Source organism: Lemur catta, chromosome 6 (assembly GCF_020740605.2).
Source record: "Lemur catta isolate mLemCat1 chromosome 6, mLemCat1.pri, whole genome shotgun sequence".
NCBI classification, from domain to species: Eukaryota; Metazoa; Chordata; class Mammalia; order Primates; family Lemuridae; genus Lemur; species Lemur catta.
Window position 1 is genome coordinate 14,610,966 of NC_059133.1, and position 14,738 is coordinate 14,625,703.

At 36.6% G+C, this 14,738-nt stretch overlaps 1 protein-coding gene across 3 annotated transcripts in view; it reads right to left on the reverse strand.

The window, feature by feature from the left end:
• POLR3B (RNA polymerase III subunit B) overlaps positions 1-14,738 on the reverse strand; it is a 116,553-nt gene that overhangs the window by 100,535 nt on the left and 1,280 nt on the right. For all 3 annotated transcript variants that reach the window (XM_045553042.1, XM_045553043.1, XM_045553044.1), the window contains exons 2-6: positions 10,819-10,851; positions 8,584-8,640; positions 8,434-8,498; positions 5,786-5,861; positions 2,978-3,078 (exon numbers count right to left, since the gene is read on the reverse strand). In XM_045553042.1, coding sequence (XP_045408998.1) covers positions 2,978-3,078; positions 5,786-5,861; positions 8,434-8,498; positions 8,584-8,640; positions 10,819-10,851 — 332 coding nt within the window. The remainder of the gene's footprint in view (positions 1-2,977; positions 3,079-5,785; positions 5,862-8,433; positions 8,499-8,583; positions 8,641-10,818; positions 10,852-14,738) is intronic.

Here is a 14,738-nt window from a genome sequence, read left to right on the forward strand (position 1 = left end):
ACCTTCCTAAGGTCTTTGTTCTTCCAGGGGGAAAATAAAGATATTATTTTCAATCTTTAAGTATGCATTTCAAAATTTCTAAGGTAAACATGAACAACCAGAAATATTGTATATGACTTTCAAATCAGTTGGAGGAGAATTAGAAAAAGAAACCTTCCATTATCCAAAGAGCAAAAAGGGAAAAAAAATTGAAACATATGGAAAATTAGACAGTTTTAAGGCATACAGTAAGTTGCTAGAAATATATCCAAATATATAATGTAGATATGTATATATATATGTGTGTGTATACATAATAAGTATAAATGGACTACATCCTCAAGACAAATTTTTTAAAAATCTAGCCATATGCAGTTTACTTCAAACAAATCAAAAACATAAGGACATATAAAAGATTAAAAGGTAAGTGATGGCCGGGCGCGGTGGCTCAGGCCTGTAATCCTAGCACTCTGGGAGGCCGAGCCGGGCAGATCGCTGGAGCTCAGGAGTTCGAGACCAGCCTGAGCAAGAGCGAGACCCCGTGTCTACTAAAAATAGAAAGAAATTATCTGGCCAACTAAAAATACATATAGAAAAAATTAGCCGGGCATGGTGGCGCATGCCTGTAGTCCCAGCTACTCGGGAGGCTGAGGCAGTAGGATCGCTAAAGCCCAGGAGTTTGAGGTTGCTGTGAGCTAGGCTGATGCCACGGCACTCACTCTAGCCTGGGCAACAGAGCGAGACTCTGTCTCAAAAAAAAAAAAAAAAAAAAAAAAGGGTAAGTGATGTTTTAAAAATATATGCCAGAAAAATAACCAAAAGAAAGCAAGTGTGGCTATAGTAAGAGCAGACATAACATAATTAAAGGCAAAAATATTGCAAGAAATAAAAAATATAAAAGCACAATAATAAAAGGTTCAATTCACCAGGAATACTTAATAATTCTAAACTTCTATGCACCTAATACCATAGCTGCAAAAAGCAAAAATATATAAAAACATTAAGAGAAATGGACAAACCTACCATTATAGTAGGAGATTTTAATATACCTAGTAATCAACAGAACAAATCAAAATTCAAATAAAGATACAAAACAACTAAATCCCACAATTAACAAACTTGATCTGAAGGTAAAACATAGATAATGGCACAAAATAACTGGAGAGTACTACTTGTTTCTAAACACACATGGAATATTTATGTAAATAGGTCTCCACAAAGTTCCAAAAATCACCAATTTGGAATTTTAAAAAGTTTTCTAAATAACTCATAGGTTAAAAAAGAAATCATAATATGAGGATAGGGATAACAATATTTTCATTTTACATAAAGGGAAATCAAGACACTGAATAATGTGACAGAATACAAAATAAAGATACAAGAATATTAAAGTTACTATAGCAAACAAAAGAAGAATTACAAACAAGGAGCAAAGTTCGGAGGTGAAAGGGAGAAGCAAAGTAGGTGACATAGGTAAGCTAAGCCACATGCTCTATATTAGGTGTCAATAAAGAGTGTCTAAAGTTGATGTATCAAGAAATAAAGGTAAAAGCATAGCACTTAAAGTATTGGATGTAATAACCACCACAGAAAATAACACAAATAGTTACAAAGGAATCAGACTAAAAGGTGAGGAAGGACAGGGAGGGAGGCTCCTGTTTTGTGTCAAATGTTCTTATGTACTGTTTGATTTGTTGCCAAGTACAAATATTATATGGATTAAACTAAAATCATTTTAGCTCAAAAAATAATTAAATGAGATAATGTGTATGATTTAGACAGTGCTTAGTATATATAAACATCCTAGTTAACTGAAGTCATTTTTATGAATGCAGTGCTAACAAATGACATCACCTATCACAGTATCTGGCATATAGCAAATACCAGTTACATGTCCCCTCTCTAACCCAGGATTTAAAGCCTAAATCTTACTATTTATATTTTGCTCCAGTCTCTCCTGCCTTTCCTTCACAATATTCAATCTGGTCCATAATTTAGCAATGGTCCAAAATTTAACTGGACACAAGTATGGTCCATACATAAGAGAGAAGTTGTTCTCATCTTAATACCGATAAAAAGTTCTGCTAAAACAAAGATATTTTAAAATCCTACTTATTTTTCTAACTGAAAAATGAGGAAAGAACAATATGAATAGCCCCTTCCTTTGGGGAAAGTGCAGGAGAAGGATTTGTTAAACCTGAATGTTACCACGGTACTCTGGACTTTACTATCATAGAACTTACCAAATGGTGCCATAATTACTTATTCCACCCCACCCCTCAGCAGCTGTATTTTCTGTATCTTCTATTCACCTGTATCTAATACCCAGCATAGTACATGACAAGTGACAAACAGTTGGTACATATTTGTTGAACACAGATTAAGCTCTTAGCACTTTTAAGGGTTTGGGGCAGGGGGGAGAGTTGAACAGGAATTATGTGGACTAAGTTTAAAATCCAATACATCATTATCAAACTCACAATATGGTGGGTTTTGTCCATTTCTACAGAAGTCAATATATTTCCCTAACTAGGAAAAGCAGATTGCAGAAATGCTAGCTGATGCTATATATCATTTCCAAACTTGTTCTGGGCAAATAAAGCAACTTCTCCTTTATATACTTCTACATGGGAACCAGTTAAATTTCCAGGAAAACTCAAAATATACATGGAATCCACCAAGAAGACCAATCCAGAAGAATTTACTGAAATGCTTTCTTACCTAATGTCTCCATAACAGCTTGGAGTTATAGGAAGAAAGGCAAGCATTTCCCTTGACTTCATAAAAAAAGTTCCACAATTAATAAATAATAACAACCATAACTATGCACTGAACATTAAGTGCCTTACATGTGCTGACTTGCTGGATCCATAAAATAATCCCATTTTACCATAATCCCAGAGGTACCACTACCCACATTTTTCAGATGAGGAAATGCGGTCACATCACAGGGCTAGAATCCAGGCAGTGTGGCTTCACTACAGACTTCATTTCTCACCTGCCAATGGGTAAGGCATTGCGGATGATCCTCTGGCTGCCTCGGGTATATTCAATATCTACTGTAATGGGCGCAGAGTATGTCATGTCCCTCAAACGGCACTGAAAGAGAATAAGGAATCCGACAGTTATTGCTACTCCTCTCAGGAAAAGACATCCTGACCACTTCAAAGAGCTCAGTTTCTAGTATAAATTGTGGCCCACATTGAACTTTGATCTCTCCTCCACTAAGCTGGTCCATGTGCTGCCTCAGGACATTGGGAGTTATCAGCCTACCTTCTCCATGAGGGGAATGACGCCATGTGTTGATCTAGACATTGCCACAGCATCCCTGGCCCTGCCAGGCCAAAAATGGGACAATAAATCTGGTACTAATTTTCTTCTCACTCATCTGATGCCATCACCAGTCTGCTCCCATATCTTTAAAGCAATTGGATTGGTCCTTGCAAAGTGGGTCCATGGAAAGTAATCAACGTGGCTTGGCTTGTTCAAAACAGTTAACAACTAGTATAACAATAACTAAAGTATACACACATACAAACTGAAACTATACTTCCTTTTATTCTCCAAATATACTAAACTGTATTACAAAACTCCTTAACAAGTGGTATGTTATAGCACTAAAATCATTCATCATATCATTCTAACAATTTCTGAATCATTTGTAGGATTTTAGAAATTGTTGGTGTGTGCTTTAGTTCCCCTGGTGATGACTAGGCTAAATGATGCCCTTGCCTAAGCCATGATTAACCCCATTCAAATCTTCTGATGACTTCCCCATTATATTGATGGTCATCAGGTGGCTTGTAGTCTCAAAAAGAAAGTTTGTCTGAACATCAACCATTCAGGGTGCTGAATCTTCTCTCTGGCTTCTACTGAACAAAAGATAGTTAGATGTGACCTTCTTCTAGCCTTTGTGTCTGTGATTTTTAAAATATTAAATATTCCTATTATTGACCAATAAAAATAGGTTATGTTATATTTAACTAGGTCAAGCCTCCTACTTCAGGCCAGATCAAAGGCAGTGTGGCATGGCAGTTAAGAATGTAAACTCTAACCCAGGCGTTGATGGCTCACGCCTGTAATCCTAGCACTCTGGGAGGCCGAGGTGGGAGGATAGCTTGAGCTCAGGAGTTCGAGACCAGCCTGAGTAAGAACAAGAGCAAGACCCCATCTCTACTAAAAATAAAAAAATTAGCTGGGCATAGTGGCATGTGTCTGTAGTCCCAGCTACTCAGGAGGCTGAGGCAGGAGGATCACTTGAGCTGAGAAGCCTGAGGTTGCAGTGAGCTATGATGATGCCACTGCACTCTAGCTGGGGCAACAGAGAGAGAGCCTGTCTCAAAAAAATAAAAATAAAAAAAGAATGTGAACTCTATTGCCTAGGTTCAAATCCTGGCTCACTTAAATTTTAAATAACCTTTCTGAATCTCAGTCTCCTCATACATAAAACTGGGAATGAGAATGATTATTTTAATTCCCAAAGTATAGATACGTATTTTTAGAAGGGGCCCAGTACAGAGTACTATATAAATATTATCTCTTGTGTTTATTAATAAAATTAACATAATGAACATGATAGGCAAGCATTCAGTGAGTTTTAACAAACTCATCCCTTCAAGTGGAAATTAAATTCAACAGATGTAGTTAATATAATGACAAACGTAGCCTCAGCTTTTTTGGACTCTTTCAAACTACTTTTTCTTCTCTCTTCTTGAACTTGGTAATATAGTTTAGAAAATAACTTGGAAATTGCCAGTTGGTAACTAGTTCTCGAAAAATTGGAAAGATCTAGCAAAATGAAATGAGAAAAAGGAAAAAGCCAAATTGGGGCACATAGTTATCCCACAGCCCTAACCACTCCCTGTTTAATACAAGTGGACATATTTACCTTATCTACCTGGTCCTTCTAGGCATTTAAGTTTGCAATCCTCCATTTCTCTCTGCCATGTGTTTTGTTATTTTAAGCCACAAGAGTATAAACTCCTTGAGAAAGAATATTGTGTCTCACTTCTTTTTTTCAAAGCTGAGACCAAAACTAAATGTTCAATAATATTTGGTGACTAAATATCAAAATTTACCTATATAGAAAGGTTACTTCATCATACTACCTGTCTAATCTTGCTTAGACAGTAACTATAACCATCTAATACTTTACTTATTCTTTAATAAAGATCCCTGTGATACACTCCCTAATTGCTATTTCATCTTTACCCTAACACAAACCACATGAATCTACAAAAATCTTTTTCTTTCCTGAATCAATTCCCAATTATGGATATTAAGTGAAGGAATTTAATGAGAAATCTAGAATGTGTTAAAAGTCAATAAATAGACCTGTCTTCCTATAACCCTTTGTCTATACATCTATTAAAACCCTCATATTTCAATATTCTTTTCATCTGTCTCCTATTAGACTGTGAGTTCCTGGTCCTCAGTTTCCTCTGCTTAACACAATGCCTGGTTGACTCCCAACAAGTGTGCTAAGTGACTGACTCCTGTGATGAATAGCACACCATGCAAAGCACAAGTGGTGGGGGGCAAGAGACTGCTAAAAAGCTCAGAAACAGGACATCAGTAGGACACACAAATATAACAGTGTAAGCTGATTAGGATTAAATGATAAAATAAATAGTGCAGAATTGTTTCCTAATATACGATAGCTTTACACAAGTGCTTATTTATTTTAGTTTATCTCAGAGGAAATTTTGTTTTTCCTGTTTTTAAATCATCTTTTAAAAGTATATATTAAGGACAGACTCTTTAAGGTAAAGCAAACAAGTCCAATTAAAGTAAGATTTATAATTACCTCATGAGGGGACACTGGTCTAGTTACATTGAAGCTTTCTTCAACATCAGGAAGCCCAACATAGATATTAAGATATCTGAAAAGCAAATTATTCCAGTACAAATTATGCTACTTCCAAAACATATAAACAAGGTATTTTCCTCCCAAATACAAGAATTATGTTTTGGCAAATGCTTATCTTGTTAAGGATAACAAGTTAAAAATTATCATTGGAGATCTTCTTGGAATGACAGTACATATAGCTTTACCAAAGAGGGAAAATACTATCATCTTTTAAAAAATATTACAAATCTCTTTTAAAAAATACTGTAAATATAGCTCTCTAAAAAATGAAACAATGAAAAAAGCAAAGTACAAAAGAGAACCAATGGTATGCTATCATTTGTATAAGAAAGAAGAGGATACAAATGGGAAAAATATGTATATATACCCATTTGTGCAAAAGAAACATAGAAAGGATAAAGCAGAAACTATGGAATTGGTTACCTACAGAGAGTGGCAGGGAACAGGGTGAGAAGAACTAGAAGGGGAGCAACAATTTTCTGAATATACTTTTTTGTATAGGTCTAACTCTTACAACCATAACAATGTTTAACATACCCAAAAAATAAAGATAAGAACTAATTTAAATAACTGTAAAAAACGGTATTTTGACTGGACACTATGGGGCTAAAGACAAAAAGGACAGTGCACAAATACTGTACTCTAATTAAATTTTATTCTCACAGAAGTATGAGATAACAATTTTGAAATGTTATGTATAGTTTAGTATTGAAAAAATAAGAAAATATATTGGAGATCATGAGAGCCAGATTTCTCACTGTCAGGGACAGAAGTTACAAATAAAGAAAGGGAAAAGATAAGAATGAGTCCTGTAGTGCTGGACTGGAATAGGAGGTATCAGTCTGCATGGTTCTTAATATAAGTACAAATGGATAGGATATAGAAATATAGATGTGTATATATGTGTTAGTATACATACATACATTTCTGAGGTCTGTCCACTGAGACTTTAGCATCCATATCTTGGTTTCTAAATACTATTTTCCAATAAAAGGGACTAGAGCTCCTTGGAGAAATAGCTGATAATACCCCCATAATAGATGAATCACATCTTATGGTGCCAGAAAGTAAAGGAGTGCTCCAAAAAATAATGGTGGCATGTTGAAAGGACACAAGAGTCAATTTAAATATTTCCCTATGGCCAAAACTGAGACAGTCTGAACAACAGAATAATCATAGTACTGAATTATAACCCATAGGCTAAAATAAAATCCATGAGTCCAAACTGATATAAATTAATAAATAAAGAGATATAGAAAGATAAATGGGGGGAAAGGAAAGCTCTTCCTTACAGTAGAATTCCAATATTAATGCAGAAATAATGATGGAAATAGAAATTCACTATTCAGTAAACCCCACAATAACTGCTATTAATGTATGCGGATGATGAGAAAAAAGATATTTGCATAGTCAAAAGATCTCCCCGTAAGATTCTTATTAATTACAAAAGGAAAAATATTAATAGTAACTTTACAGTGGAGAAATCTTGAAGATACCACCTTAACCAAGTGAACAAAGTTAAAGTCATCACTAATAAAATATACTGGCATCTGTACCCCCAGTATGAATCAGTGAGCACAAAACATCATTTCTGCAGCATTCTTACAGAAATACATAATCTAATCTAATCATGAGCAAATATATAAACTCAAAACAAAGAACCTTATACAAAAACTGACCAGATTATTCAGAAGCGTCAAAGTCATGAAAGACTAAGGAACTGTCACAGATTGAGGAGACTAAAGAGACGAAATAAGTAAACATAATGTGGGGTCCTGGATTGATTCCTGGACCAGAAAAAAGATACTAGTGGGAAAACATCAAATAAGGTCTATGGATTAACTGACAGCACTGTATCAATGCTAAGTTCTTGGTTTTGGTAATTATGCTGTTATAGTTATATAAAATGTTAACATTAGTGGAAGCTGGGTGAAGAATACACGGGAACTCTTTGTACTATTTTTTGCAATTTTTCTCTAAATCTAAAATTATTTAAAATAAAAACTTGTCTAAAATATTGAAAACCTAATAGTTTCATTAACTTCTCAATCATAACTCTACTTGTTATAATTAGTTTACCAATTAAAAATTAAATTTAGGCTGGGCGCGGTGGCTCACGCCTGTAATCCTAGCATTCTGGGAGGCCGAGGCAGGCAAATCATTTGAGCTCAGGAGTTCGAGACCAGCCTGAGCAAGAGCAAGATCCCATCTCTACTAAAAAAATAGAAAGCAATTAGCTGGACAGCTAAAAATATATAGAAAAAACTAGCCGGGCATGGTGGCGCATGCCTGCAGTCCCAGCTACTTGGGAGGCTGAGGCAGGAGGATCGCTTGAGCCCAGGAGTTTGAGGTTGCTGTGAACTAGGCTGACACCATGGCACTCTAGCCCGGGCAACAGAGTGAGATTCTGTCTTAAAAAAATAAATAAATAAATAAATAATAACAATAATTCAATTTGAGCACTTTATAATTATCTTAAACAGATACAAGGGAATGATTTTAAAAGAGTTTTGATAACAACTACATTCACTTTAAAAATGCTAGACATAATCAAAATAGCTAATTAACAGTAGTTGGTTCCTTACTTTAAGTACCACATGGGGTCAGCATCACTCGTAACCTTTTCATTGGCTTTCATTATCTTCTTTATCTGCAGTGGAAAGTGCAACATTAGGCTAGACTCTGGCTTCCAACTAATTCTTAGCTTAGGTCTGTTTCTACAATCCAATGCTTACCTCTACATTAATGAAATAGTTAAATGAGTCTATATGCTGTTTCACAAGGCCTTTCACCTAAAGAGATAAAAAGAAAAAAGTAGGTTAGCAACAAAATAACAGATTATATAATGGAATCTAATCATAGATGATTAGATTTTTCTCAAAACCAAAGTGACAAAAAAAATCCATTAATTATATTTAATAAAACTTTTCATTAAGTTTCATTAAGTGTCCTCACTCTATTTCTCCACCATCTTACTAGCACACTCCCAAGTTTTCCTCCTTGAGAAGCAACCTGACCACTGGAATTCAAAATATGAATATTTGAATATACAGTCATATGCCATGCAATGTTTTAGTCAACGACAGATAGCATATATGACAGTGGTCCCATAATATAATAATGGAGCTGAAAAATTCCTATCACCTAGTGACTTACACTTGACTTTGTAGTGCATATTTCTGAAAAGAGTGACACCTGCCCAAGAGCCTCAGGTAGGTATTCTAGAAGAAGGCAATGCTATCACAGGAGATGCAGCTCCCTTTGTGTGATTGTCCCTGAAAACCCTCCAGTGAGACAAGATGGGGAGGTCCAGAGATATTGATGATCCTGGCCTAGGTTAATGTGTGTCTTAGTTTTTAACAAAAAAGTTTAAAAAGTTAAAAAAGGTTTAAAAATGGAAAAAAGCTTATAGAATAAGGATGTAAAGAAAATATTTTTGTACAGCTGTATAATGTGTGTTTTAAGTTAAGTGTTATTACGAGTCAAAAAATTTTAAAGTTTATCAAGCATTAAATAAAAAGTTACAGTAAACTAAGATTATTTAAGAGAAAAATAATTTTTTATAAATTTACTGTCACCTAAGTGTACTGTGTTTATAAAGTCTACGGTAGTATGTTGTAATGACTTAGGCCTTCACATTCACTCACCACTGACTGACTCACCCACAGCAACTTCCAGCCCTGCAAGCTCCATTCATGGTAAGTGCCCTATACAGGTGTACCATTTTTTTATCTTTGATACTGTATTTTTACTGCACCTTTTCTATGTTTAGATATGTTTAAATACAGAAATACCACTGTGATTCAATTACCTACAGTAGTCAGTATAGTAACATGCTCTACAGGTTTGTAGCCTGGGAGCAATAGGCTACACCGTATAGCTTAGGTGTGTAGCAGGCCATGCTATTTAGGTTTGTGCATGTATACTCCATGATGTTCACAAAATCGCCTAATGACACTTTTAACTCTACTTGCTTTTCAAGTCTCCATTCTTTCACTTAGCATAATGCTTTCAAGATTTCGCCATGTTGTAGTATTAATCAGTACTTGATTTCTTTTTATTGCCAAATAATATTCTATTATATAGCTATACCACATTTTATTTATCCATCTACCAGTTGATGTTCATTTGGGTTGTTTCCACTTTTTGGCTATTATGAATAATGCTGCTATGAACATTTATGTACAAGTTTTTGCATGGACTTATGTTTTAATTTCTTTTGGGTAGGCATCTAAAAGTAGAATTGCTGGATTATATGGTAACTTTATGTTTAACCACTTGATGAACTGCCAGGCTGTTTTCCAAAGCAGCTGCAACATTTTACATTCCTACCAGAGGAGCATGAGGGTTCCCATTGCTCCACATTCTCATCAACATTTATTTTTGACTATAGCCATCCTAGCAGGTGTCAAGTGATCCCTCACTGTGGTACCCACTACTTCTTAGCACAAGCTCTTTCAAATTGAAGTGAAGCCCTACACCATGTTATATTACATTCAGCACTCCTCTGACTATCCACCCATCCATTTTAGCCAAACAGAATGATAGCTGTTTCCCACAGACCTGTGAAGGCTCCTCTGGAGCCCCCTGATTAAGCCTTGCTCTCTGCATCCCACCTTTCAGCTTAGTTAAATCCTCCTCTTTTCACATGTGGCTTATGTCTCTCTCTCCTCATTTGGGCAGCCCTCTCTGACCATCTGTAGCGTCATTCTTTTGCCAGTAGCATTTTAGTTTTTATTAATCATGTGCCATGCCACTATGTATACTCCTTCTCCCTAAATTTAGACTACCACTCCCCCAACCAGCACCTTATAGGCAGAGATTTTGTCTTAAAATTCCTTGTATTTCCAAAATCTAGCAAAGTGCATAGTTGTATCATAAAAAGCCAAAAAATTTAATCTTTAAAAAGTTTATTTCTTGACTTTTCCATCTGAAAAATAACCAATTATTAGTAAACGTAAAATAATTACCTTTAAAAATGCTGGGAGCAGCCTCCATTTTTCCTGTGAACCAAAACAATAAGAACATCAGAACTCTGTGTCAGCATCCACAACACTTTCATAAGAAGTTATTTTAATGTACCAAAATGAACAAAAGGAAGTATATCCAAAAGAACAAATTTTAAATTGTAACCACTTCTATGGAAATCATGTGCGCATGCAAATTAATACAGGTATACACATATATTCATACATATATAGTCCACAGATTTCTTACATAGAATATATTTAATCTCTTCTTGGTGACTCAAGACTTCAAGCACTTTTCATACTTTATTTTATTCTCATGACACTTTCCAATAAGTGGGGTTTACCAGTCTGAGAAAGGGAAAGCAGGTCTCAGAAAATCTGGTGGAGGAGCTGAGACTTACCACCCAAAGGGAGTTCTTTTTCCCTCCCATTGGTCAGAGCTCATCTCAGGGCTGCAGAAGAACAGCACACGTGGTGTTTGCCTCCTACATTAAATAGCTGCAAACTGCCACACTTCTTGAGTTCTTGGGCATGCTTTTTATACCTTCCTGAGGTTGTAAGTGACCTACCATGATGGCCTCTTTTCATGTGTGACATCTAATCTGCTGATGGGAAACCTGACAAATGGTCAGAGCCAAGTTTAAAGTTAGAATACACAGTTTCTGACAAAGGGCCTAAGGATCACACAGGACCCTGAAGCAACAGTAAAACCTTTGGCTAACACTCTGAATGATCTGAGAAGCACTGGAAGGCTCTGAGCAAAAGAGGGACATGATGGTATGACTCATTTTAACTGGATCCTTCTGGCTGCTGGGCTGAGAATAGACAAGGTTAGAGCAGCAGGGAGATCATTTAGGAGTTTACTGCAATAATCCAGGCTCGTAACAGTACAGGTAGTGAGAATTTATCAGCTAAGGAGACACAATTTGAAGATAGAACCAACAGGACTTGATAAGAGATTAGACAGAAACTCTGAGAAAGAAAGGAGCCAAAATTAACACCAAGATTTTTGGCCTAGAGGGAAAGAGTGATGATTAATGAAGATGAGGAGAAGTGGAACAATGTAGGAGCAGCAGGCTTAGCTGTGGAGACGATATCAAGAGTTTGGTTTGCGGCATGTTTGAGATATTCACTAGACATTCAGTTGGAAATGTCAAGTAGGCAACAAATGAGTCTGGAACTTGGGAACAGGGTAGACTAGAGATAGAAATTAGGGAGAGGTTGGCAAGTGGATGGCAATTAAAGCCATGTGATGGATAAGACTATCTAAAGAGTGTAGACGGAGAAGAGTTCCACAAAGTGAGACCAAGAACATTCTAACATTTAAAGACGATGAGCAGAAGGTAGATCCTGCAAAGGAGACCTAGGAGTGGCCAAGGAGGGAGGAAGACAACCTGGAGACAGAAAAAAAACATTTTCAAGAAGGGAGGCAGGCAAAACTAATCTATGATAATAGAAATCAAAAGGTGGTTGGGGGGGATATAGATTGAAAAGGGTCATAAGGGAACTTCCTGGGGTGATGGAAATGTTCTATAGCATGTACTGGGTGACAGTCATTCAGATATACATAATCAAAACCCATACAACTGAACACTTAAGATCTGTACATTTTATTATATATAAATTATACCTAAATTTTAGAAAAAAGAAAACAAGTGTATCCAACAGAGCTTAAAGGTATATAAATGCTAGCTCAGTGGTTCATGCCTATAATCCTAGCACTTTGGGAGCCCAAGGCAGGAGGATCACTTGAGGCCATGAATTAGAGACTAGCCTGGGCAACACAGCAAGACTCCATCTCTAAGAAAAATTTTTTTTAAAAAAATTAGCTGCATGGTGGTGACACATGCCTATACTCCTAGCTATTTGGGAGGCTGAGTCAGGAGGATCACTTGAGCCCAGGAGTTTGAGGTTGCAGTAAACTATAACTGCACCAATGCACTCCAACCTGGGTGACACAGTAAGACCCTACCTCAAAAAATAAAAGGAAAAAAATTTAAAAGGGTATATTTTAAAAAAAAGGAAAATAAGAAGGGAATGACAACTGATATAAGCCAAATTGTGTCCCTCCCAAAGGGTGTCCTTATAAAGAGGGGAAATTTGGACACAGAGATGTACACCCCTGCCTACTCCTCCAGCCTCAACTTTTGCCAAGCTCCCACAGCACAGCGCAGGCTCTTGTCACAATGCTTCTTTTGTTTAGAAAGCCTCCCCTACCACAACACTTCATCCACGACTGTCAAGACTCAGTTCAGGGATCACATCCCAGCTACCACATGTAACAGCAACATATCCCTCTGCCTACTTTTATCACAGCATCTACTGCATGTTATTCCACCTGCTTACATGTCTCCCTTATAAACCTGTAAGCTCCTGGAAGCTTTCTAAACTTGTGTAAACCCTGTGGGTGATACACCACCAGGTAAGTACTCAATAATACTGATAAATACTTGTTCAACAAACAAATGATCAACTGGCTCCAAAGCTTGTGTTATTTCTCCTACCATGCTACCATACAGAACACAGCCAAAATATACAAGGCATGGTTGGTTCAAGTAAAACTGAGCTCCTATTTAGAAAAAGCTGCAGAGGAAACAATCAAGTTGGAAAGTTGAAGTAAATATTTTAATCTCTCAATAAAAAGGAAATGCCATTTTCCATTCAGAGAGAACTCAGCATTATTAAAGAATTTCTCTAATAGAGTACTGTTCAGATTAATCTTCGTTAATTCAACACTGAAATTATAGTGTTTACCTCACAAAATCAAAAATGCAAAGAGAATACTCAACAATATAAATAAGTGAAATGTCACTTTCTGAGCCCTCAAATGCCATTCGAGATACTCTGCTTTGGAAAAGGCAATAAAGTTATTTTCATATTCATTCATTCAATAAGAATGTTAAGAACCGATGACACAGAGAATAAGGCAGCAGGAAGAAGTTTAGTGAGAAGAAACAAGTAACTATCACTGCTAAAAAAGAACAGGGTACCATGGCAGCAAATAGCCAAGAGCTCTAATGTCTTCTGGGAGAATCAGGGAAGGCCTTCCTAAGGAAGGCATATCATAGATATGTAGGATTTAATCTACAAATAGGAAGGAGAGAAAAATCCAGAAGGAACTGTATGAGTAGAATAGAAAGATCTCAGGGCAGGAAGAGGAGGGAATGGTGGAAAAAAGGCTACAGAAGTAAGCAGTGACCAGACTGAGGAAATTTATTACAAACATGGAAAAGACTAGATTTTGCCCTAAGAGCAATGGGCAGAGATTGAAGAATTTTAACCAAAAGATCACCATAACTATACATGTGTGTTTAAACTGATGGCTCTGGCTACAGAGCAGAGAACAGATTGGAGTGGGACAAGTCAGAGGGCAGGTAAGCCAGTGATTGTAAGCAATGACAGCGGTTCAGAGTTGGAAAACTGTGGGAATGATGCTTCAGATTTGCATGTATTCAGAATGCAGGGCCTTTAAGATGTGACAGCTGATTAAACGCAGTGGGCCAGGAAAAGGAACTGTTATTCCTCAATCAGAAGACTGAAATTGAGGTAGGGTTTCTTCATAGGTGAGCAAATTTTGACGATATAAATCTTCTAGGCTTATTTCTTCAGCTCTCTAGAGAAGTGGTTCAGTCCGCAGTTAAAGACTCGGAAGTCAGAATGACAGAGTCCAAACTCCACATCAGCCACTTACCAGAATTCTAACACTGGTAACTCGAACTATACTTAACCTCTTTGGTCCTCTGTGGCAAAATAGGGGTAAATGTGATACTTATTTCAGAGGATGAAACAACATAATGCATGTCATGGTTAAACAAAGCCTGGCAGATAGTAAGTGCTCAGCAAATGCTGGCTCTTGACATTAACTCTTCAAGGCTAAAACCCAGTGTTGCCTGATGATCAGCAGTGTATCACATGTACTC